The sequence below is a fragment of the Telmatherina bonti genome (assembly GCF_933228915.1).
Source record: "Telmatherina bonti genome assembly, chromosome: 16".
In the NCBI taxonomy this organism is placed as follows: Eukaryota; Metazoa; Chordata; class Actinopteri; order Atheriniformes; family Telmatherinidae; genus Telmatherina; species Telmatherina bonti.
The window spans coordinates 11,834,209-11,857,777 of record NC_136614.1 but is presented as its reverse complement, the minus strand read 5'-3'; the positions used below and the strand labels follow the sequence as shown (position 1 = coordinate 11,857,777).

Here is a 23,569-nt window from a genome sequence, read left to right as displayed (position 1 = left end):
GAGCCCCCCCGTCCAGTGATGAGCTCCTCACTGGACCCGCTGCAGTTTGCCTACAGGCCTAACATCGGGGTAGAAGACGCCGTCATCTACCTGCTGCAGCGGGCGCTCACCCACCTGGAGACCACCGGCTGCGCTGTGAGGGTCATGTTCTTCGACTTTTCCAGTGCCTTCAACACCATCATGCCGGCGTTGCTTCGAGGGAAGCTGGAGGACGGACATCTCGCTGCCTGGACCATCGACTACCTCACTGACCGTCCACAGTACGTGCAGCTGCGTGGCTGTGAGTCAGAGGTGGTAGTCTGCAGCACGGGGGCACCTCAGGGCACAGTCCTCTCGCCTTTCCTCTTCACCATCTACACCTCGGACTTCACCTACAACACGGACAGCTACCATCTACAGAAGTTCTCTGACGACTCCGCCATTGTGGGACGGGTGTTGGAGGGAAACGAACTTGAGTACCGGTCGGTCATCATGGACTTTGTGAACTGGTGTGAGCGCAACCACCTGTGCCTGAACACCAGTAAGACGAAGGAGATGGTGGTCGACTTCAGGAGGAGGACATTACCACACCCACTGGTGAACCTCCAGGGGGAGGACATTGAGGTAGTGGACAGATTTAAGTACCTGGGTGTTCACCTCAACAATAAACTGGACTGGTCTCACAACACTGATGCCCTGTATAAGAAGGGCCAAAGTCGCCTCCACCTTCTGAGGAGACTGAGGTCCTTCGGAGTCTGCAGACCTCGGCTCAGGACATTTTATAACTCTGTAGTAGCCTCTGCTATCCACTACGCCGAAGTCTGCTGGGCCCCGGGCAGCACAGAGCAAGACAGGAAGAGACTTAACAAGCTGGTCAGGAGGGCCAGCTCTGTCCTGGGCTGCCCACTGGACTCTGTAGAGGAGGTGGGTGAGAGAAGGGTGTTGGCCAAACTCACATCCATCATGGACAACAGCTCTCACCCACTTCACCAGACTGTGGAGGAGCTGAGCAGCTCCTTCAGTGGGCGACTTAGACACCCTCAGTGCAGGTAGGAGCGCTACCGCAGGTCCTTCATACCCACAGCTGTTAGACTGTACAACTCCACTGTGTAAATAGTGCAGATGCAGATGTATATATCTTCTATATAAATATATATTATATTTTATATATATATTGTATATCACGTCTCTAATGTGCATTGTATATAGTATTTTGCTCATTTTGCTTGTTCTTTAGATTTTTTTTTAACTTGTAGTGGATTTTAGTTATATTTTTATTATTATTATTTACTACTTTGTTTGCACCTTTCATTACTATTCGCACCCTCCTTGTTGTTTATGAGAGCCTATGTAACAGCGAATTTCTCCACTGTGAGATAAATAAAGTCTTATCTTATCTTATTATCTAATATAATGAAGTATGAAGCCAAGCAAGTTCCAACACAACTTGGAGACTTTTCATCGTGAACACAAAGAAAATCCTGCAGGTTACTTTAGAAATAAACTATCCAGTTATCATATATATAGCAAAGTTGTTTTGCTAAAGCAGCATCGTCTCATAGAAAATTCCACCTGAAGTAGTTTGCAGAGATTCCTGGTTTAAAATGTTTCACACTGAAGCAGTAGAATGGATAATACTGACATGGTTTTAACTATATTTAGCCACTAAAACTAAAGACGCATTTCTTCGTATGTTTCTTTGGTTCATGAGATGGGATGGGCGGGTCGCTGAAAAGTTTGGAAACCACTGAGTTAACTAATCTTATCTGCTTATTTGTTGTGATGAATGAAAGATAAGGAAAATAAATTCATTCTTTCTTTTTGAAACACCGAGTCATCACACGGTGAGGAAGAAAATACGCGCTGGATGAAAAAAAAAAAGTCAAGCTACGAGAGCTTCGTTTGGATTGGACGTTCATCAACCTCCTCAGATCACATTTTATCGCTTCGCTCAAACTTAGCGCCGTGATGTAATTCATCGCTCCATCTCTGCTTTGCACCCAAGTCTGGTCCTCCAGATCTGCTAACCGCAACTTTTATATGCATCCTTTCTCCGACGCACCTGAATCTAATGGCTGAATTCTCTGCACCGTGTCACGATGCTCTGCAGACGCCTGGTAACGAACGTTTATCTGAGTCAGGTGTGTTGGAGAAGGGGTGCATCTAAACGCTGCAGGACGGTAGATCTCAAGAATCAGACCTCTGATCTACAAGACCTGCTTTCATTGCTAGAGTCTATAAAAACAAAACAGAACTTGAACGCACCACAAAGTCAACTTCTAACCCCCAGTCGGGACGTTTGATCTGCATCTCATTGAAGTAATTTTATGTTAAACAAGTTCATATGGTTACTTGTTTACATTTCTATTCATTTGCAGGAAAACTTTAAATAAATGATGAAAAATTATTCAACTTTTAGGCTCGCTAATCTACAGGACTGGATTTAAAACCCCATATCTTCACCGACCTGAAGAGCAGGTCTTCCTCGTTTGCTGCGACGGATCACCACCGTGTCCCACAAACTTTACCGCTTCTGCTCTGCATCATCGTGGGTTCAGGACACGACAAACGGCAGCAGCAGCATCACACATCATTTTCCCAGACCGCTTGTCTCCAATAAATCTGATTGGTTGTGATTCTGAAGGGAATTCTGGCATTTTAGAATCTGTAGGTGACGGAGAAAGCATGAATGATGAAGAGTCGGGAGATTTTTGTAGCTGTTAACTTTGAACAGAAGAAAAAGACAAATCTGGCTTCATCCCATCTAAACAGACTGGTGAGATCCGGTCTGATCCAGATTCATGTTCAACCTGATCCGTCACTGAAACCCTCTCTGATTGGCTGTAGATGCGACAGCAGGGAAAAAACATTTTTCAGCTTTCTTGTATGGCGTTGCAAGCCCCCATGTGCACATCTATGTGCACGAATGTCTCCTGTTACTGCTCCCTCAGAAAAGCCTGGAGAAGAAGCGACGTCAGACCCCCGCTGACGCCCGCATGGTGCCGCCCGGCTGAACTACAAACAAAAAGTTACAACACCTCCGAGTTCACGTCGACCCTACCCATCTGTGTTACAGAGACACGACGACAACTGCAGGAGGAAGCTGCTCTGCAGGTCCAGTTTTCCCTGAAACCAGGAACCTAATTCAGTTATTTCCTTCAGGAATCTCTTGTATTATCAGTTCTTTGAGACAATACACACGACACCCACAATCCTGCAACACATTTCAAGCCCACGTGGAAGATGCATCACTTCAAGCAAACATCATGACATGTCACTAAAAAAATATGACAATACAGCCTCAAAAGTAAGAATTTGCAACTTAAATAAAAAAAATCTGTTTGTTTACAGAATTTTAAAATGCAACTAAACAAAATAATCATCCAACTGTTTTGTATCGAGCTTCTTGGACACATTAACCCCCCATTTGTGTCTCTCTGTTCACACCTGAGAAGCTCGCAACTCCTCCTGAACAGAAGCGAACGCTGAATTAGCAGCAGATATTTCACCTCTGATGACGGAATCAAGACGCACGTGCTGATAGGAAAACTTATTTGTTGTGGCTTGACCTTGTTCTGCAGATCTGGGCCATCTGGTGCCGACTGTCAGCTCGCAGCACACAGACTCCTCTTCTGTTTTCCACCTGCCACATCAACTGCTTCCTGTGCATGAGCTGAAGGTTTCCCCTCATTCTTCACCCTACATCTCCACTACACACAAATTCTCTTATGCTGCACATGCTTTTTTTTTGTGACGACAAGCAGCGAAGAGCCGACACTTCCACAGTAAAGATGGAAAGCATGATGGAACGTATGCATGCATGCCTCTGCAGCCCAACATGGACTCAGAGCTCCAACTGGGGAACAAACCACAGCAGGCAGCGCTGCACATAAACACCCAGCAAGCCAGAGCTCCTGCACGTCCTCGCTGCTTAATATCAGACATGGGCTTTCACACTGGAGCGTATTATTTCTGCTTGCTTGGATGTGTGATGATAAGCTGCCAAGGCTGAAGCCAACCAGGACCCCCCACGCTGCGTGGTGAAACTTTACCAGAACTAGAGACTTGACTAAAGGACAACTGGGGGAAGAAATAGGATATCCCCTCATGTATCCTGCAACAGCAATCACAAGCTGCGGGTTGATGAGCTTTTGTTTTTGGCCAGTATGTGTACAGCAACAACAGGAGCAAAGTTTAAGGTCAGCCAGTTATGTCCAAATGACTGATTTTGCAACAGTATTTTGTTTTCTGCAACCATAACATGAAATACCTCAAATGTATGTTTGAGGTCAGGTTTATTTCTCAAGATGGCTCATATCCTGTATTAATGAATGACAAAGCCATTGGCAAACTGCATAACATGCACCTGTAAACACAAATATCTAATTAGCCAATCACATGGCGGCAACTCGATGCATTTAGTCATGTAGGCATGGTCAAGACGACCTGAAGAAGCTCAAATCAAGTGCCAGTTTTGTGACTGAGCGTGATGTGTTTGTTGGTCTATTTCAGAAACTGCTGAACAACTAAGACTTCCACACACGACTGTCTCTAGACTTTACAGAGAGCAGTCTGAAGGAGAGAAAATATCCAGCGAGCGGCAGTTGTCTGGGTGGAAAATGTTCTGCTGATGTCAGAGCAGAATGGGCAGACTGGTTGGAGATGCCAGAAAGACAACAGCAACTTAACCAAGAACAGCAAACTGAGGCTACAATTCTAAACTCAACAAAACTAGACAATAGAAGATGGACAGAGTCTTCATTCAGCTCAGAATCAAGTGGAAACATCATGTTAGCATGGATCCATCCTGCCTTGGAGCAACGCTTCAGGCTGCTGAGGTGTAAATGGCGAGGTGGATATATCTTGGCACACCTTGGACGCCTTACCAACATGTCATGGTTTAACCACCACAGCCTAGTATTGCTGCTGACCATGACCATGCCTTTATGAGTACAGTGTAGTATCTCCTGATGGATAAAAAGCTCACATCCTCTCCAGCTGCTTTCCTGATAAGATTCTCATCATGAAGCGCAGCAACTGTGTGAGGCCATCATGTCAATATGGAGCCAATATCTGAGGAACATTTTCAACACAGAGTTCTGAAGGCAAAAGAGGGTCCAACCTAGAGCTGCACGATTATGATCAAAATAATAATCACGATTATTTTGATAAATATTGTAATCACGATTATTAATCACGATCATTCATTGTGTCTGGAAAAACGTATTTTTATTGCAACACTTGTAAACAACCTATCTGGTAACTCTACATATAGATATACAAATATATACATATACATATACTAGGGATGGGAAAATCGAATCGAAAAAGTGAATATTGGGATTTTTTGCTTCACAATTTTAAAAAGGATTTTTTTGTTAAAAAAATTATTTATTTTTTTTTCCAAATAAATAAAAATAATCCACTATAACATTTTTTATAATTTTTATTGTTTTTATTTATCTTTCTACTTGTCTTCTTGGGCATTATAGCAGCAGAATGATGGTCTGGCTACTGTGTTGTTTTTTTCCTCATTGAAATTAAGAAAAACGACGAGCAAAACAAGTTTTGTACATTTTTTTTTGTTTTAAAGTCAACAAAAATCAGCAATATTGAAGAATTGCGAGAATTGGCCCCCAAAAATGGAAATAGAATCAGGATTAAAACATATTGTTTTAATATGCCCTACTGGATACTACAGTCCCAATGGTCTGGTCTGAAGGGTTAACCCTAAACCTCAGTCGTTTTTATAATCCGATGGCTGACCAACCAAACAACTCTAAGTGGGTCTCTAAGGCTCATCTGGACTGGGAAGTCACACATGGACCTAGACTTTGTTGGGGAACCATATGAACAAAAGCATTTCTAAATTCAAGTCTGATTATCAATTTGGATAAAAATAAATCTGTAGTCTTGAAAAGGAAAAAAAAAAAAAAGATTAAAATATGAACTTTAAAAAAAAGAAAAAACAACACAAAGCAGATCCTTGAACTAGAATCATCTAAAGTTCCTCGGTGCTTGAAGGAAAGAAGATAAAGAAATACAAATTTCCATCCAATGTTTCCCAACATGGAGTCAATGCAGACATGAACATCATGCATCTACAGAAACCAGATGATGTGCTTCTGGCTGCTCATGGTTTGGAAATAAAGGACAAAGATCGCTGGATTTAGAGTCACAACGTCACCTAGATAGACTGTTAGTTAAGCTGATCAATCATGGTTAGGTACAGGACTTTTAAAGAAACAGTACCGATCTGGAGGATACTAAGGCTTTTGCCCGTGATCATGATTTTGGTGGCCACAATAAAACAAACCTGATCATCAACAATATTTACATTCAAAACGCGAGCTCTGCTGATCTTTGATCACACAATTCTCCACCAGTAGGGGTGAACATTAAGCTGCCTCAACACCAAGCGTGCATATCTTTTACCAACAGCAAGTTAAATATCTGGCACTGTATGAAAAATGTCGAGGGAATAATGAGGGACCGATATATAATGTAGAGTTGCCAGGTATGTTGTTTACAAGTGGTGCATTAAAAATGCATGTTTTTCCAGCCACAATGAATAATCGTGATTACAATATTGCTTAAAATAATCGTGATTATTATTTTGGTCATAATCGTGCAGCCCTAGATGACTGACCCCCCCCCCCCCCCCCCCCCCCAAATTCCAAAACACAGATGATACATAAGAATAAGTAAAATAGATTCATGCCAACATAAAAGAAACACTGGCATCTGTCAGTCAGATGTCATTTCGCCGGCCAGCATTTCAGGTGACCCTGACAGCAGTCACCTGGAGGGATTACTTCCACTGAAGCCCTGAGCAAAAGCAAAAGGTGACATTTTTACAGGTATGCTGCGTGTTTCTTTTGAGGCTTCAAAACATACAGCAAACACGTGTCCTTCAGAGGAAAGCAGTGACTGTCAGGCTGCAGCTCTGCTAAAATGGCTGCTCATTCTGCACACGGACACGCCGCTCCGCCAGTACTAGGCTCCCGCTCCCAGCAATCTGCCACTAAGCAGCCTCATCTTCACAAGAACCTCGCAGCTCAAGTGTAGCGATCATAAAACGAATCCTGACGAAGGAAAAGGCTTTAAAAAGGACAAGATGGCTTTTTAACGCCACGTTCTTTAATCACCAAGTTGACCTGCACGTGCACAAGACGGTCACCATAGCAACACCTAACAGCTGATCCTCATTTTTTCCTCAACAAATATCAGTCATTACATTTCTCCTTTCCGATTTCCCCCTCATCTGTCCTACGTACCGAAGCCAAGCAGCGCACATGTTCAGTTTCCTTCCCTAATCTCTGGTTTTGTTGTTTACTAACAGCCTGCTCTCTGCCTCTGCTGCCAGCAGCGTCACAAACTTTGAACTGAGTGACTGAGGCGCACGCTGAACTCTTATCTGGGACACATCTTAGCTCAGTGAGGCCCCGCTACGATGCTCTGGCTTAGAAAAACACTGTTTTATCACCAATACTACACATACTACACAAACAGATGAGCTGCTGTTGCTGCTCATCCCAGAGCAAACAGAGCAGGACGCAGAAACATGTGGAGCTGAAGTCATAACAGGAAGAAAACGTTACGAAATATGATCAATAGCTACGGTTACATGGTGTTTTTTAATTAGGAGTTAATAATTAGGAATTAACGTATTCTCTAGGGCTGTGACGATATGCTTTTGTCCCGATTCGATTCCGATTTTTTGGGTGCTGATTCGATTTAAATTGTGATTCTCACAAATCTCAGATATTGCTGATTTTTGTAGATTAAAAACATAAAAATGTATAAAACTTTTTTTTGGTCGTCATTTTTCTTCATTTCAATGAGGAAAAGACAACACAGTAGCCAGACCATCATTCTGCTGCTATCACGCCCAATATTACAAGTAAAAAAAGATTTTTTTCACAAAAAAATCGATTTTAAAATTGTGAAGAAAAAAATCCTGATTTCCGATTTTTCGATTCAATTTTCTCACCCCCTAGCATTCTCCTACGAGTTTAAATAAAAATAATAATTCCAAATGAAGGTTTACATGAAACACGCCCTCACTTAATTCCTCTTTAGAGCGGCGGGTTGGGAAGGGTTCTGATCGGACAGAGGGTGCACGTGACGTATACCGGAAATAAACAAAGTTGGCTCCCTGCTTCTCGTCTTTTCAGTCGTAACTTGTAAAAACTACATAATAAGTACCAGTTTCACCACTATTTGTTAATATAAATGTGAAGTAGCAGCTCAACATGAGCATACTACTTCACTTTTAGCAGTAACTGAGAAGAAGAAGAAAAATGGACCCCCGAACACTGGAGGTAAAACAACGAGCGTCATCGGGACAGGACAAGGAATCGGAATTAACTTAGAGCGGAATGAAGGTTTACATGACAGAGGAATTAAATAGTTTGGAATTAAAATGCAAATAAACCTGCCACTTACATCGGAGTTAAGTTTAATTCCGAATAAAAATTAGCATTAGGAATTAAGCGTTTACATGGTCATTTTTCATCAGTTTAAAGCGGAATTAACTGTTATTCAGAGTGAAACTTACACGTAAATGTAGCAAATAAACTTTTGTCACTCTGGGTAATGTTAATGGATTGAGCCTTTAGAAGATGTTTGCGAATCCTTAAAAAACTTTGCCATCCTGATCGCCAGGTACGTTTTGCTGAACGTTGCACAGCTGATTTTCCACGAACTGTTTTGTTGGGAAAAGACAGAGGCCTGTGGTGTTGCTACATAACTACTAAAATAACTATTTTTCGCACTATAAGTCACGCTTTTTTATAATAATTTGTCTGGTCCTGCAACTTATATATGCCGTATTTTTCGGATCGGTGCACCAAAAACCCTTCAATTCTCTCAAAAATCGACATGTAAACGTAGCAATTACCAAATGGAATTTTTCATTCATAATTACTTTCATTTGAGAGAGAAAACTCAACCTCAGCATCTGCAGCTTTGAGTTCTCCTCATTTTACATCATTTGCATCACAAGTTGTTCGAATGCAGTTTTGTATCTTTGTTTTGTTTACATCAGTTTGCCGTTTAGACGCCCGCTCCATCCAAACAATGACGGCTGACGATAAAAGCAACTGGATTTAACGGATTGTTTAAGTTTGGGAAGCTAGTGCATGTTGATCAATGGCTTTTCCTTCATTCCCGCAACACGGAGAGGAAGAAAGACTCGACTAAAGAAAACATATGAAAATTTGCAGTCTGAATTATTAATTACTATGTCAACATCTCACAAATTAAGCATCTACGCTGCTCGGCATGCTTCAAACGTCTTTTAAGAGAAATCAATGCCTTGAATGGTAAAATGTGACTTTTTTGTGCCACTAAAAGCAAGATCTTTGTTTAAAAACCACACATTTTTGGTTGTATTTAGGTCAAATGTGCCAAATGAGAATAAAGCTTGTTGAAATTATTAGATCTGTAATGTTATTATATTTGTATTAGTGAGGTAACTTCAGAAAGGATGGGTAATTTATTACAACCTAATGAAGTATTACACAGTTATAACAGCAATAATAACCATAGTCATGATAATGTTCACATGAACAGATTTGGTATCGGCAAATATCGGTATCGGCAGATATTCAATTTTCAGATATCGGTATCGGATCAAAACTCCCAAAAAAGTGGATCGGTGCGTCCCTAAAACAAACAAACATGGCATTTGCAAGGCGGCCATGATAAATGTGCACATGCACAATCAATAGCAAGTATAGGAGAATACAGGTATGAATTTGTAAATTTAGTACATCGGATCAGAGATCAAACAGATTATTAATCAGCTGATCTGATTGGTATTGTTGGCCAAGTGAAGGGCCCAGAATGAAGAGTGCAGTTTAGGGAGCCTAAATTCTGGTCTTTGATGGCTGGTGCAGGTTTTAGAAGTTTTATTGTTGCAACACTTGACTCAGGCTTGTGCAGACCTTAATGTCAATGTAGCAGGGAAACTTCTACAACCTGCATGACACCGGCCCACAAAGACCAAGACTGAGGATGTTTCGTCATGCTCACATGCTCATGTGAGACCAACATGGCAATGACTGTAAGAAAGGAACGTGTAACTCTGTCTTTGAGGACCACTGTCCCGCAGCTTTTAGATGTTTCCCTGCTGCAACTAACCTAATTTTTAAATTAAATGGATCCATGAAAAACAGATTGGTTGTGAACCTCTGCAGATTGACCCATTCTTTGGAGTCAGATGTGTTAAAACCTGCAGGAAGAGTTCCCCATTGATGCTGTTGGGCATCGGGAATCTTAAAAAGCCTGGATACTGGTTGTAAACTGGAGTTTGGTTTTATTGACCTCAGTGCTTCAACACAACAACTACTCAGCTAATGGAAATCCTAAATCTGTGGTACAGATTTCTACATATTCAAAGGTACTTTCACACACTCAAACACTCAAATGTTTTAAACCGCACTGAACACACAGAACAAGCTCTATCGAAGTATTAAAACTATCCGCGGTAACCAGAGTGGTTTAGAGCAGCTGGACGTGTTCATGGACGCTGGGTTTGAAAATGGTTTTGCAGCCGCTTTGTGTTTTCACATGCTGTAGCATTTACCTGCTAACTGGCAGCAGTCTCAGGCAGACTCTTGGTTTGCTCCATTATGAAAAGCAAAAAGGTGACAAAGACCTGCTAGTTGTAAAAATCATGATGATCGTCGACTAGCTCGCACTTTTTCGTTCCTTATGGTTTTTGTGTATTTGATCAACTTTTGAGTATCTACGTTGACTTAAATATGACAAACTTTACTCTATGGGGGGCTAAGACTGACAACAAACAATCTGCAACAAAAGTTTGCACTGATCCTGAATAAGATTATAACGCATCAACACTACCAAAAATGCAGCATTAAACAAAGTCTGGTCCACATCTTCCAGGCCATCATCACAGTTCTGTTGCACGTTTTAAAACAAGGTTAAACAGGGTAGCTCTCATTATCTGAGTATTAGCAGCTAATATGGGAGCTAATCCTGCAGAATAGACTCCACATCAATGATTTAGGTTGTTTAAACTCTAACTTCCAGCAGCCGCAGGCCATCGCTCATGTCTTTTAACAGAAGATGTTAAAATGATGGAAACAACAGAATAGCCAATTGGGGAGAAATCAGATCTCTAACAATCATAACTGCTATTATCTAAAAAAGCATAATCAGATTAAGCTGTCTACATGAATATTTGAATAATCTGACAACTGAAGAAATCAGATAATTATCAGACTTTTGTTTTGCATGTAAAAGGACTTTTTGTTCATGTTTCTGAGACAAAAATCTTTACAAAGACAGTTATTTGTCCAATTTCTTGCTTTTGGAAACACTAAATACATTAAATTTAAGATACAATTAGTAAAATCTTGTTTTTTCACTAAAAACAACACAAAAACTCACAGTTGTTTCTGAACTAATCAAGTAATGACAACATCAACATTCTCACAGATTTCAAGCTACATTTGAGTATTTACACTGAAAAATGAGGCACGTGTTTGCTAGCTTAAACTGGCTGAGAAGTCACGTGCCAGGAGGTCAGGCCATCCTCTCATTTTTAGCATACAGGTAGCAGGTTACAGCTAACTTCCACGCGTGTTTTTACATGGGAGTTTTAATTCCTGTTTCATTCCGAATAAAAGTTAATTCCGCTTTAAACTGATGTAAACCATGTAAACACTTAATTCCTAATGAAAATTTTTATTCGGAATTAACTTAATTCCGATGTAAGCAACTGGTTTATTCGCATTTTAATTCCAAACTATTTAATTCCTCTGTCATGTAAACCTTAATTCAGCTCTAAGTTAATTCCAGTTGTTCTGCACATGCTCGTTACCTTGTCCTGTCCCGATGACGTGTGTTGGTTTGCCTCCCGTGTTCGGTGGTCTATCTTTCTTCTCCGCACTTGCCGCAAAAAGTGAAGTAGTATGCTCGTGTTGAGCTGGTACTTCACATTTATAATAAAAATAGCCGCGAAACTGGTACTTATTATGTCGTTTTTACAAGTTACGACTGAAAAGACGAGAAGCAGGGAGCCAACTTTGTTTATTTCCGGTATACGTCATACGTCACGTGCACCCTCTGTCCAATCAGAACCCTTCCCAACCCGTCGCTCTAAAGTGGAATTAAGTGAGGAAGTGTTTCATGTAAACCTTCATTCAAAATGATTATTTTCATGTAAACTCGTAAGAGAACCAAGTTAATTCTGAATAAAAAGTCTCAGCAGGTCTCCCTGGCCAGGAGTAGCAGTTCCTGTTGTCTTTCTGTCCTCTTCCCCCCCACACAGCAGAGGCAGATGGCTGCCTGTCCTTGAGCCGGGTTCTGCCGGAGGTTTCCTTCCTGTTAAAAGGGAGTTTTTTCCTTCCCACTGTCGCCAGTGTGCTCAGGATGGGAGATTGAGTTGGACCCTCCAACTCAATCTGTTGGTTTCCTTATTTGGGCTATTATGAATTGGCTTTCATTATGTTTTCTTTTACTGTCTGTGAAGCATCTTGAGATGGCATTGCCGTGATTTGAGGCCATATAAATAAAGTTTAATTAAATTTAATTGAAATGAACCTGAGCTGCAGCCAGCTCCTGATTTATCCCCACACGTTTTCTCTTACCTGTTCAGCTTGTGGCTTGTTATCCTCCCAGTAAAATCCTGCTTCTGTTTGTCCTCCTGGATGATTAATTCCCACGCAAAAACGCAGCTTTCACCGCGTGGGAAACACGCCACTTAGCCAACCAGCTTAACTTACAAGGATATTAATATGTCTCACTTTTTATTATTTAAAATCCACTCTTAAGTTTGGATTGACTATTTTAAAGTCAGCTGTGGCCTTCCTGTTATGAACACGCGTGGGTTTGCTTGAGTTATGAGTAAGCTGGCTGGTTGTCAGCTTATGTTGACAAACAAGCCTGCGTGGTTGAAGTCAGCTAGCGTTAGCAGCTAGCTCGGTTAGCTTAGCCAGCTTTGCTAAAATCCAAACCTTTGCACCGACAATCCTCCACCGCGAGCCGCGGCTCGTGCTCCGTCAGCAGCGGCGGGTCGTGACTACCTCCGAGAACCACTCGTGGTGGATTTCTGCGTGTCTATGACGGTGCATTCGCGTTTGCTAACCCGAGTTATCGCTTCTGGTTTCTGCTCTCCGCCATTTCCAACATCTCAACACAAACAAACAGGGCTGCTCGTGCGCACGCAGGCGCGCTCACGAGGGGGGACAGAAAGCTCGGCTATGTTGATGGAAAGAGGAGCTGCATGCAGGGCCGGATCAAAAGCGCACAGGAACCTGGGCCCAGAGTGTTCCAGGGGCCCCCTTCACCACCGCAACATTGTGAAAATTGCGAAAGAAATGCAGTGATACGACATTTCTAACATCTCTCAGCCAATGGTACCTAGGGTGACCAGATCTGTTTATATGATAGAATATGATGTATTATGGTTAAAGTACTGGATATAACATGAATGGACATGACATGCATGCATTTAGTATGTAAATATGATGTACATAGATGGATTTGAGTATGTAAAAAGCTTGTATCCCATGATTGAACAGAAGTGCTGATGCACTGTGCAACTTTTACAAGTTTTTTTTGTTGATGTTATAATTGTGCCGGACCCCAAGAAGAATGGGGATCCTAAATAAACTAAAGTGCTTTGTCTGATTAAGGGCCCGAATGTCTCCATGTGGTGTCCTAACACACAAAGCTAAGGTAAAAATAAATTCTATATTTACACCAACACATAATTCACAGCTGCTGCAGTGATAAAAAGGGAGGATGAGATTATTTCCAGTCATCACCAGTGCTGCCGTTTACATGTTGCGTGTTGGGGAACCGCTTGGCAACCAGGGATGTATGGAATCAGATTTGTTTCAGAATCGCCAAGCAAAACTTTTTAAAACTCAAGCAAAAAACAATTAAAACCAAAACTTTCTAAAAATTTAAGTAAAATAAATTATCTCAAAATCAATATTGATCAATCATCATGAACACTTTTAGGCTTTTATTTAGTTAAATTGAGTAGTTTTGTTTATAGTTTCCTCTTCCTCTTTCTCTCTTCTCGTTATTTTGGTTGCGCTTCACAGTCTTTGGTTTTTATTCTCTATTGTTTGGTTTAGTTTCTGACACAAACCTTTCATGGGCGGGCTCTTTTCAGGGAAGCATTCCGATTGGTTGGTGAGTTTTTGAGTGACGTGCCACCAAAATAATGAGAAGAGAGAAAGAAGAAGAGGAAACTACAAAAAATAACTACTCAATTTAACCAAATAAAAGCAGAATAGTTTTCATGATGATTGATAATTTTTTATTTGAGATCATCTATTTTACGTAAGTTTTAGAAAGTTTTGGTTTTAATTGTTGTTTTTTTGATTGAGTTTTAAAAAGTTTTCGCTTGGAGATTCTGAAACAAATCTGATTCCATAGCGAGGGGAAACGGCTCCGCAAACTGTTTAGAAAGAGTGTGTCAGCGATGAGGAAGGGGTGCAGACCCTTCTCAGGAACAGCAGGCCCCTCCCCTGCATGGTCGCCCAGACAAGCAGCTGCAGGGAGCGACTCCTCTGCATGCACTGCAGTGAGACTCCACAATAAACCTGGTTAATGTGAATTTTACGACTGCTGAGAGCAGCTTCACCTTGGTTCATCTCCTGCTGGATGTTGTGGTTTTATACTGCAGCAGCTGTGATGGACACGTCTGGCATGTACCGGTATGTTGTACATAAAGTCAGGACATTTTGACGTCTACTGACCTCATGTGATGCATTTGTGTGTTTCCTGCTGGCACGGTGAGCAAACACTGTTTAGCTGTTCCTGACTGTCTTCAGGTCCTGCTTACGACTCTGTTTGGATCCAGGAAGGCTCAGCTTGGTGACATCTGCTAATCTGGTTGCAGAAATCTGCAGATGCTTAAGAGTTGTGTTTTTTTTTGTTGCATCTTTATCCTTCCCCCTTTAGGTGAAGTGTAGAGATACTTCTTTCTTTCCATCACCCACTCATTCTGCCTCATGTCATCTTTTCCTCATTTATAACTCAGCGCCGGTAAAACTGGCTGCAGGGCCGAAGCTTCAGTTCGGTTCTGTAAACTTGTCAAATGTAAATGTCTGTATGTCTAACCTTGGATAAGCTGGCTTGAACCTTGAATTTCCACTCGGGGATGAATAAAGTATCTTTGATTTGATTTGATGAGCCACACATGGACACATAGAAACCTGTTATTTACTTGGTGCTTCTACAAACCGAACCTGTCTTCAGTTTGTACAAACCGAAAAGGCTTTGGCTGAATTTCTTCACAAGGGAAAACACTTTAAGGAGCTGCTGGTCAGCTTAAAACACTGAACTCTGCTCCATCTTTAATGCAGACTGTTAGAAGAAAATGTTTTTTCCTGAATGAACAGAAATTCTGTCGCCTCCATCAGGTCCTGAGACGAGACGTTAGAAAAAAACACGACATGAAAGTCTGATCTGAGTTTGTTTTTACTTCAGATTTAGACCTGATGGACGACGAGAATTACCGGTACCACAGTGTGCAACCGCTCAAAGACGCCGTTGTCATAGCAACCAAGTGGTTTCTGTTTCCTGCTTCAGTCCTAAACCAGACAGATTCACATAATCTGGGCTTTTTCTTAGAGGACACTTCACACACACATACATTACGTTTCTCTTCGAAATGAACCCACTTTCCACAAAGAGAACACAGATGAAGCTGTGACTGAAATCTGGATGGGAGACGAGGAACCGCATCAAATGTGAGAATTATTCAGACATTTAACAGCTGATCTAAATACAATCCTTTGTAGGTGATGAAAAGCTGCTTGAGACACATAATCAGCAGAGAGACAGTTTTCTTTTCAGTTTAACATGTGATGGAAACAAATGAAATATTATGGATAATAAATCACATCTGAAGCCGGCAGGTTGTGATGTTTCATGAGATGAAAATACAAGTAAACTGGTCTTTTTTGGTCGTGGTCTTTTTTAATTGATTTATTTTTTAAATCGTCATTTGAAAATGAGATCGTATACAAGTATGAATCGAGATCGCGATTCTTTAGTGATTAATTGTACAGCCTTAATAACAAACAAAACAAACAACAACAAAAAAAACCTCTTTATTTGTTGTAAACAAGTTGCAAATACAAACAGATAAGGATATTTAGCAGATTTTCCCGTCCAGGTTTCTGAAGTTTTGATGCAAATGCTGCAGTTCATGATGTTCCTGACGTTCTTTGGTGTTCCTGATGTTCTTGACGTTCATTACGTTCCTGATGTTCCTGATTCTGGAGTCCACCTTGTTATTTAAAGAGCTTGAATTTGCGCAGCAGAGGCTGGACGTCCTCTTTGGGATAAGGCTTCAGGGCTAAACATGTCGGGATGTTCTCTGGTTGTTCAATCCACAGCTTGTGGGAAACTCCAGCCTGTTTGAGGGTTTCAGACAAACCGGACAGAGCCGCTTCATCCGGAGCCTGAACGCAACACACACATTGTGAAAAATAATACACTTTACACTGTAAAATGTGCATATTTATAACTATGGACAGAACAAATTAGTAAACGAGACTCTCACCCCCAGCACCACCTTGTGCATGGAGTCCAGCTCCGCCAGGTACCGCTGCGTGTCCGGGTCTCCGTAGTGCACGTGGACGGCGGCGGTGGCGGCGTGGCAGGCCTGGGTGATGACGGCTCCGAGGGGCCAGGACAGCTTGTGAACCAGATCAGAACGGACCACGATGTACTGGACCAGACGGCCAGGAGATCCGGCTCCCGAGGCTGCCATATTCGGGCTGTACCGGACCGGATCCCGGTTTGTTTACTTTCCGGGTCAACAAGGATCCGGTAGAAAGACGGCGCATCAGCGACCCCTGGTGGCCACTTTACGCTACAACAGTCAATCAACATTCATATTATAGTTTCTTCGATTATTATTCAAACTTTACGTTTATATTCACAGTATAAAATTTATTATTGGCTTGTTTTATATTCCTCATATGTGTCAACAGACCAGCAGGAATGCTGGATATTCTGGACAATGCCAGCAACTCTCTACACCCCGTCATCAGCAACCAGAGGAGACGTTCAGAGGAGACTGCTGCTTCCATCACACCATCACACTCTACAACTCCTCACTTAGGGGGGGAGAGGACATAGAGGACATAAATGCAGTAAATCCGGGGGTGGGGAGGGAGCTGAGGACACCCCAAGCCAGTTGTTTGTGCATTCTCTTATTTTCTTATTGTTTTTTTTTTTTTTTTTTTTTTAATTTATTATGTTTTTATATCTTCTATAAGTCTGTTGTGGAGAGTGCAGTCAGCTTTGCAGCATCTGCTGGGGTAGTAGCATCAGAACCAGAGACTTGAAGAGAATCAACAAACTGATCAAGAAAGCTGCTTCTGTGGAGGAACTCTGGAGCCGCTGGAGCTGATTGTCCAAAGAAGAATGCTGCACAAGCTGATGAAGATGATGGAGGACTCTTCACACCCTCTCCACAACACAGTGAGTTCAGTGAGAGGCTTCTTCAGGTCCGATGCAAGACTGTAAGATACAGAAGATCATTCCTGCCAGCAGCCATCAGCCTCCGGAACAAGACCTCCTCAGATTAAATATTATTATATACTACAATATTGTATTTCCCTTTGGGGATTAATAAAGTATTTTATGTGCATGCTACTTTTCCTTTTTTTTGCTGCTGGAAATTTTAATTTCCCTGAGGGAGTCACCCCAAAGGGATCAATAAAGTCTATGTCTAGAAGAGGTTTTCAACACGTTCATATTTTCTAAAAAATAAATGAAAAAATAAAGAGGAAGATGATGATTTAGCCAAAGAAACAAATAACTAAAGATGTAATTAAAAAGATAATAAACAGTAAAGTGAGAATAATTAGTAATATAGTAAGATAAAACATTTTAAAGCTGAGTCTAGACAAAGTCAAACTTTGTCTTTTTTAAGCTGCAATCAGCAGCTGTAGGAAAGTTTTCCTGCTAAAGCAAAAACAGTTAAAGTTCATGGTTTAGTATGAAGTCCGGTTGATTGTTGACTCGACAGCTGATGCAAAACATTGATCAGTCATTCAGCCATGAGATCATGTTTGTTTTGACGTTTTTACAGTTAGAAACTGAGTCTTTATTCTGACTGTGCAACCTGATCGCTCACCGAGACGCAACATCCGGCTCACATTCAGGCCTCAGCTCAGATTCTGCTTTCTCATCAGGCTCCGGTGAAGTTTTCTACTTTATAAAACACTCTCCATGGACTGAAGAGGTCTTCTGATCCGGGTCTGGAGTGTCTGAGAAACATACCAGCTTTCTGCCACACCTGGAAACATTTCCTTACCAGCTTTTCCCTCCTCATGCTGTCCGTCTTTAATCTCCGTTTCCTCGCTCCTCTCTCACACTGCAGCCTCCTTCTGGTGTTTTCAGCTGGGTTGAACTTCTGTTCTTCTCACCAGTTCCTCCTCCTCCTCAGCATAAACCCGTCTGGATTCTCCTGCTTCAGCACCAGATTCTCGCTGCTTTGCTCTTGTTGTTTCTGCTGCCTCAGAATAAACTTTAGCTCAAAATAAAGTCCTCCATCCTCCTGATTTTGCGTTTGGCTCTTTTTATGCAACCAACAACGTCTAATTATTGTTCCATTTACATTTAAAAAGTCTTAAATATCTACGCAAATGATTAAATTAATTTTTATTTGTAATGTAAATGTGTAACATTAAATAAAATCCTTACTTTTTAACATGTTTGTATGAAGATTACTTTGTTTTTCTATATTTTATTTGCATAAACATTCAGCTGATTAAGAAGTGAGCTGACGATGAAACGATGCAGGAACGTTCCCGCCATCCTGCTGGAATAAACAGCTTCCACACCAACAAGCACCAAGCATAAATTCAGTCCAACATACCACAAAGAAACACCGATAAATGTCACAATAATTATTTAATAAGCATACACATTATAATATAAATATAAAATATGCTATTTTTCTTTTTAAAATTGGTGAGACATCATTATATCTGTGTTGAGACAGACAACCATACAAACTGGTTTTAATATTCTACCAAAATCTGCTGAAACGTCTACGCGGCTGTAACAAACTCGCCATGATGGTGCCGTCCTAAAACCACAGCCTGGATTCCTGGAGCATATCGGAGAAGCGTAACTCATCTAGCATCAGCTCCGTGTTAATGTCACCATAAATGAGGAGGCGGACTGGTCTTGGATCAGCCTTCCTAGTCTAAGATGCCGTATGCAGTGGGCCCACGTACAGAGAGAGAGCACAATAACCTACTATAGTTCTTTTATATATATATAGTCTTAACTTTGATCCAACGATGGCATTTAGCAGCATGAAGACGCACCACTCATTATTTTTCTAGTTCCAAGAAACTGCAAAAGAAGTCATGAAATGAAATAAACATCAAACATACCGATGATCATTGTCACTGTACTGAGAGAAACTCGTCCACAGTGAAACAATCAGAGAATCAAACAATCAAATTAGATCGGCGTGATGACGTCTGACGTCGGGATCAATTCAGTTTCCTGTCAGTCAGCGTCAGGAAGTGGACCGTCCTCACATCTTTCACCACAAGAGAAGACGAATGACATCAAGTTCTGTGCGTTTCATGGACAGATTCACGACGACGGCTTCGGCTGACTGAATCTAAAGTGAACTGACCCCCCAAACCCTTTCAATGACAATAAATAACAAATAGTTTCAACTTGTTTTCCTCTTTTTTTCTGTTTTTTTTTGTCAGGATTTTATTTTAAAAGTTTGGTTGACATGCTGAATCCTCATGTTTTGCAGGTTTGTGGTTGATCAAAAGGAAAAGTACTGGGCGAACCACTCCTGGCGCTGGGCGTCGACGGGGTCGATGGCGGAGTCCTTCGTTTCAGGAGGGCTTCAGGTGAAAGCGCAAAAAACAAAAACAAAAAACAACAACAAGAGAAAAGTTACACACAGGACAGGAAGACAGGAAAGAAGCAGTTCCTGCGCTGCACATGCATCTAAAACACACGGCAGCCGCCATGTGTCCAGGCGGGACAGCAACACGTGTTTCTGTTTCTACATCCTAATTCTGCAGAAATATGTCAGGAGATGTAACAAGCTGCAGATAAAATAGTCAAACACAGTGTAAAGAATCTGAATTTACTTATTAGTAGTGTCCTCCTGATAACGATACTGTTTTTTTTCTTCTAAAACTAAAAACACTTATCTGTAGCCAGCGCTGGATCACGTCATTTTATGTATATTCATTCATTCATTCATTCATTTTCCGAACCGCTTATTCCAATTTAGGGTCGCGGGGAAGCTGGAGCCTATCCCAGCCGGCTTTGGGCGACAGGCAGGGTACACCCTGGACAGCTCGCCAGTCCATCGCAGGGCCACACAGAGAGAGACAAACAACCACACTCACTCCTAGGGGCAATTTAGAGTGACCAATTAACCTATCATGCATGTGTTTGGATGGTGGGAGGAAGCCGGAGTACCCGGAGAGAACCCACGCATACACGGGGAGAACATGCAAACTCCACACAGAAAGGCCACTGACCAAACCAGCCAAGGATTGAACCAGTGACCTTCTTGCTGTGAGGCCACAGTGCTAACCACTGCACCACCGTGCAGCCCATTTTATGTATATTTTTGCCTAAATCAGTCTGAATATTGCTCCATAAAGGATTTTTTATAAAATATTTAAATATTTTTTTTAAATACATATTTTTAAATATTAAATGTCTTTCAGTCTGAACAGCAGCACAAACACTAGCAGTCTGCCAGGCTTTCGGCCTGAAGGTGTAATTCTGTCATCTGACCACATGGGGGCAGTAAAAGCTGATTAACATGTACCTGTTCACACACAAAACCTAAAGCAAAAGGGGAAAACAAATGAAAAAATAAATAAATATAATATTAATTACTCCTGCTTGGTGTTGATTGAGTCATTTTGTGATTCAGCTGTAGAAAAATTAAAAGCTATACACTAAAGTCGTTTATTTATCAGTTTCAATTCTGGCTTTTCAAAATAAAACAAGATAAAAAGGCATTTTTCTCATCTGTGGTCTAAATATGTAAAATAAATTGTCCTCAGCTAAAATAGAGTGATAAAATAATGGACAAAAAATACAATTATTTTAAATCTGAAATCTTTATTTAACTCTTTAAATAAAACTAAATTCCTACAGAGTGATAAAAAAGTGGTCTTATAGCTCCTCTTCAGGGGTCTAGTGATCCTTTCCGGTTCTCGTCCTACAACAACAGAGTTTCTTTTTAAAACACAGTCTTTCTGTACCTGCTGAACCAGGTGATCTTTACTGATTAACACCCTACCTGCAAACCTGTCCCACTTGTTCAGAACATAAATCCTGTTTCTCTGCCAGTTCACACACCAGTGGTTTGTATTTCTCCATCTCCCCTGTAGAAGCTCCCATTGCCTGTTCTGTCCTCGGTATCCTGCTGCTTTCACCTGTGTTTTCCTCTCTTATGAATCTGTGTACGCTTGTCTTTTACGACTGCCCTTGTGGCTTTGATATGAGCCGCTGCTTTCTGTGTCTCCTCAATGGATGTTGAGCCTCCGTCTGACTTTCTCTTGGTTTTCTTGGCAAGATAGATTTTCTATGATCTCCAAAATATGAAAAGAAAAAAAAAATTTTGTTACAGAGAGTTTTATCTGAAATACCATTTTAGAGTTTTTCAGTTCATATTAAACTTTGTCTTATTACAGGATATGTTGAACTTCTGGCTCAGTTTATCACCGTTCGGCGCCACCGTTTGGTATAAAAGAAAATAAACAATTTAGGTTAACTTTTATCAAAATAGTTAATGTGGTTTAATACATGAGGAAATTACCAGCCTGTATGGCAGACGTATTTTAACATGGATGAATTTGTCTTTATTGAATCATTCTGATATTGAAAAGTTAGTTTCATAAGCAAAATTTATTTAATGTAAAAACTCTGAATATAGCACCATGGTTTTGTCTTCTTCATAGACAGAGATATATAAAGGCTGCTTCCAAAATGTGTAGCCACCTGACAACAAGAATATACCATTGCACAGATATCAAGAAAAGGTCATCTTGACCACACTCTCCCTATAAAACCCCTTTAAGAGAACATTTAAAGGGGATATTGTGTGCAAAAATCACTTTTCCAAGTGCTGAGAATGGTCTTGTTTGGTGTTTTAGGTCACAAACAGGCAACAAACTCCTATAAAAAAAAAAAAACAAAACCCAGGACTAATTCGTTTTTAGCGGACTTTCAAATTAAGCGTCTAAACAGCTCGTTTTTAAATCTCCATTTTAATGATGTCATAAATCATTAAGTTCCTCCCTCTGATGGTCTTTAACTCCGCCCATGTCTGTGTGGGGTTTGCTTGCCCCGCCCATCTTTAGCCGGAGAGAAGCATTAGGAGCTGCGGCCAGCTGGATGGAAGAGATTTCTCAACATAAACTACCAGAATCAGAGGAAAAAGGAGCTTCCTGGAACGAAGCGTCACCTGAGCGAGAGAGAAGTGGCTGCTCTTAAACTATGGACCATGTTTACCAAAGCAGGGCTCCAAAGTTTAACTGATATATCAGTGAACCTTTTTAGATTTGGTATAAAGTGCATTAAATTTCCCCCTTAACTCTGAGTGGCACTAAAACATCTGGAATAAACCAAACGGGAAGGTTGAAAAAGGGAGTAAAGCTTGGGACATTCTCCACGAGAGCAAAAACTTTGGTCTTCGAACGCAATACAAGAGTTCGTTTTGGGCTGTTCTGTTTATACTCCACGAGAAGCTTCGTCTGCGATGGGGCGGGGATTATTGCGGGGGATGTCTGAGATTTTTTTTAATATGTGATGAACAACTGACCGGGTTATTACACATTTAAAGAGAAACAATATCAGTTCAACTTAATATCACCATTGCCTTATTTAATTTAAGGCAATTATGTACCTTACAAAAGACCTCAGTCTAATAAATGTTTATGCTTTATGTTTTCCCGTGTTAACCACTCCCATCTCAAATGTCCGACCAATCACATGATACTTCTCAAATCCCCACGAGAAGAAAGTTCTGTTTGGTCGATGCGATGAGAACAAGCCGAAAGACGTCCCCAAACACGTTTGCGACGACAAATGGTGTCATTTTGTTCTCATGTCCTTAAGAACAAGAAAAAAATCTTGTTCCTTGTAAAATATGCAACAGGCTACAGGATGACATCCAAGCTTCACTGCTACTTCTTTTTCTCCACTACTTGTTAAAAAAAGGCATTAATTTTAGCAACTGTTAATGTTTTCATTATGGCTGTTTTTTTCTGAGTTTTATTAAGTTGACCCGTTGAAACGATTTGTACGAATGTAACAATACTTCTGTCCTACATCAATAAATCGATCTTATGAACAATGAGCCAATGACATTGATTCAAAATGAAAATGTCGCTCAAAAATCTACTTATTAAAAGTACTTTTATTTTGAAAGCGCATGTATATCGAGTTCCACTGGCATTTGCGTTTATTACTGGTCTGTCTTTAGGTGTGTTTCCATCACCCCAAGAAACTGGTAATGGAAACATCAACATTTAAAAGAATCTCTCAGCTTTTTGGACTCATGAGGTGGTTTTAT

The 23,569-nt window shown here is 41.0% G+C and overlaps 3 protein-coding genes across 5 annotated transcripts in view; all 3 read right to left on the bottom strand.

The window, feature by feature from the left end:
- ncoa1 (nuclear receptor coactivator 1) overlaps positions 1-13,108 on the bottom strand; it is a 74,271-nt gene extending 61,163 nt beyond the window's left edge. For both annotated transcript variants that reach the window (XM_079255048.1, XM_079255049.1), the window contains exon 1: positions 12,600-13,108. The gene's annotated coding sequence lies outside the window, so the exon portion shown is untranslated. The remainder of the gene's footprint in view (positions 1-12,599) is intronic.
- A 2,820-nt stretch (positions 13,109-15,928) lies between these two features.
- ptrhd1 (peptidyl-tRNA hydrolase domain containing 1) lies at positions 15,929-16,769 on the bottom strand. Of its 2 annotated transcripts, none has more exons than XM_079255272.1 (2): positions 16,538-16,769; positions 15,929-16,436 (listed from the first exon to the last, which is right to left on the bottom strand). In XM_079255272.1, the coding sequence occupies exons 1-2, from the start codon at positions 16,745-16,747 to the stop codon at positions 16,266-16,268; spliced, it is 381 nt and encodes a 126-aa protein (XP_079111398.1). In that variant the 5' UTR covers positions 16,748-16,769; the 3' UTR covers positions 15,929-16,265. The 2 variants fall into 2 exon arrangements, with proteins under 2 accessions (XP_079111398.1, XP_079111399.1); XM_079255273.1 differs by having other exon boundaries at positions 16,550-16,769.
- A 3,014-nt stretch (positions 16,770-19,783) lies between these two features.
- Positions 19,784-23,569, bottom strand: part of fam184ab (family with sequence similarity 184 member Ab) — a gene marked incomplete at both ends in the record, with an annotated part of 199,826 nt that continues 196,040 nt past the window's right edge. The window contains one exon of the mRNA XM_079254953.1: positions 19,784-19,865. Coding sequence (XP_079111079.1) covers positions 19,784-19,865 — 82 coding nt within the window. The remainder of the gene's footprint in view (positions 19,866-23,569) is intronic.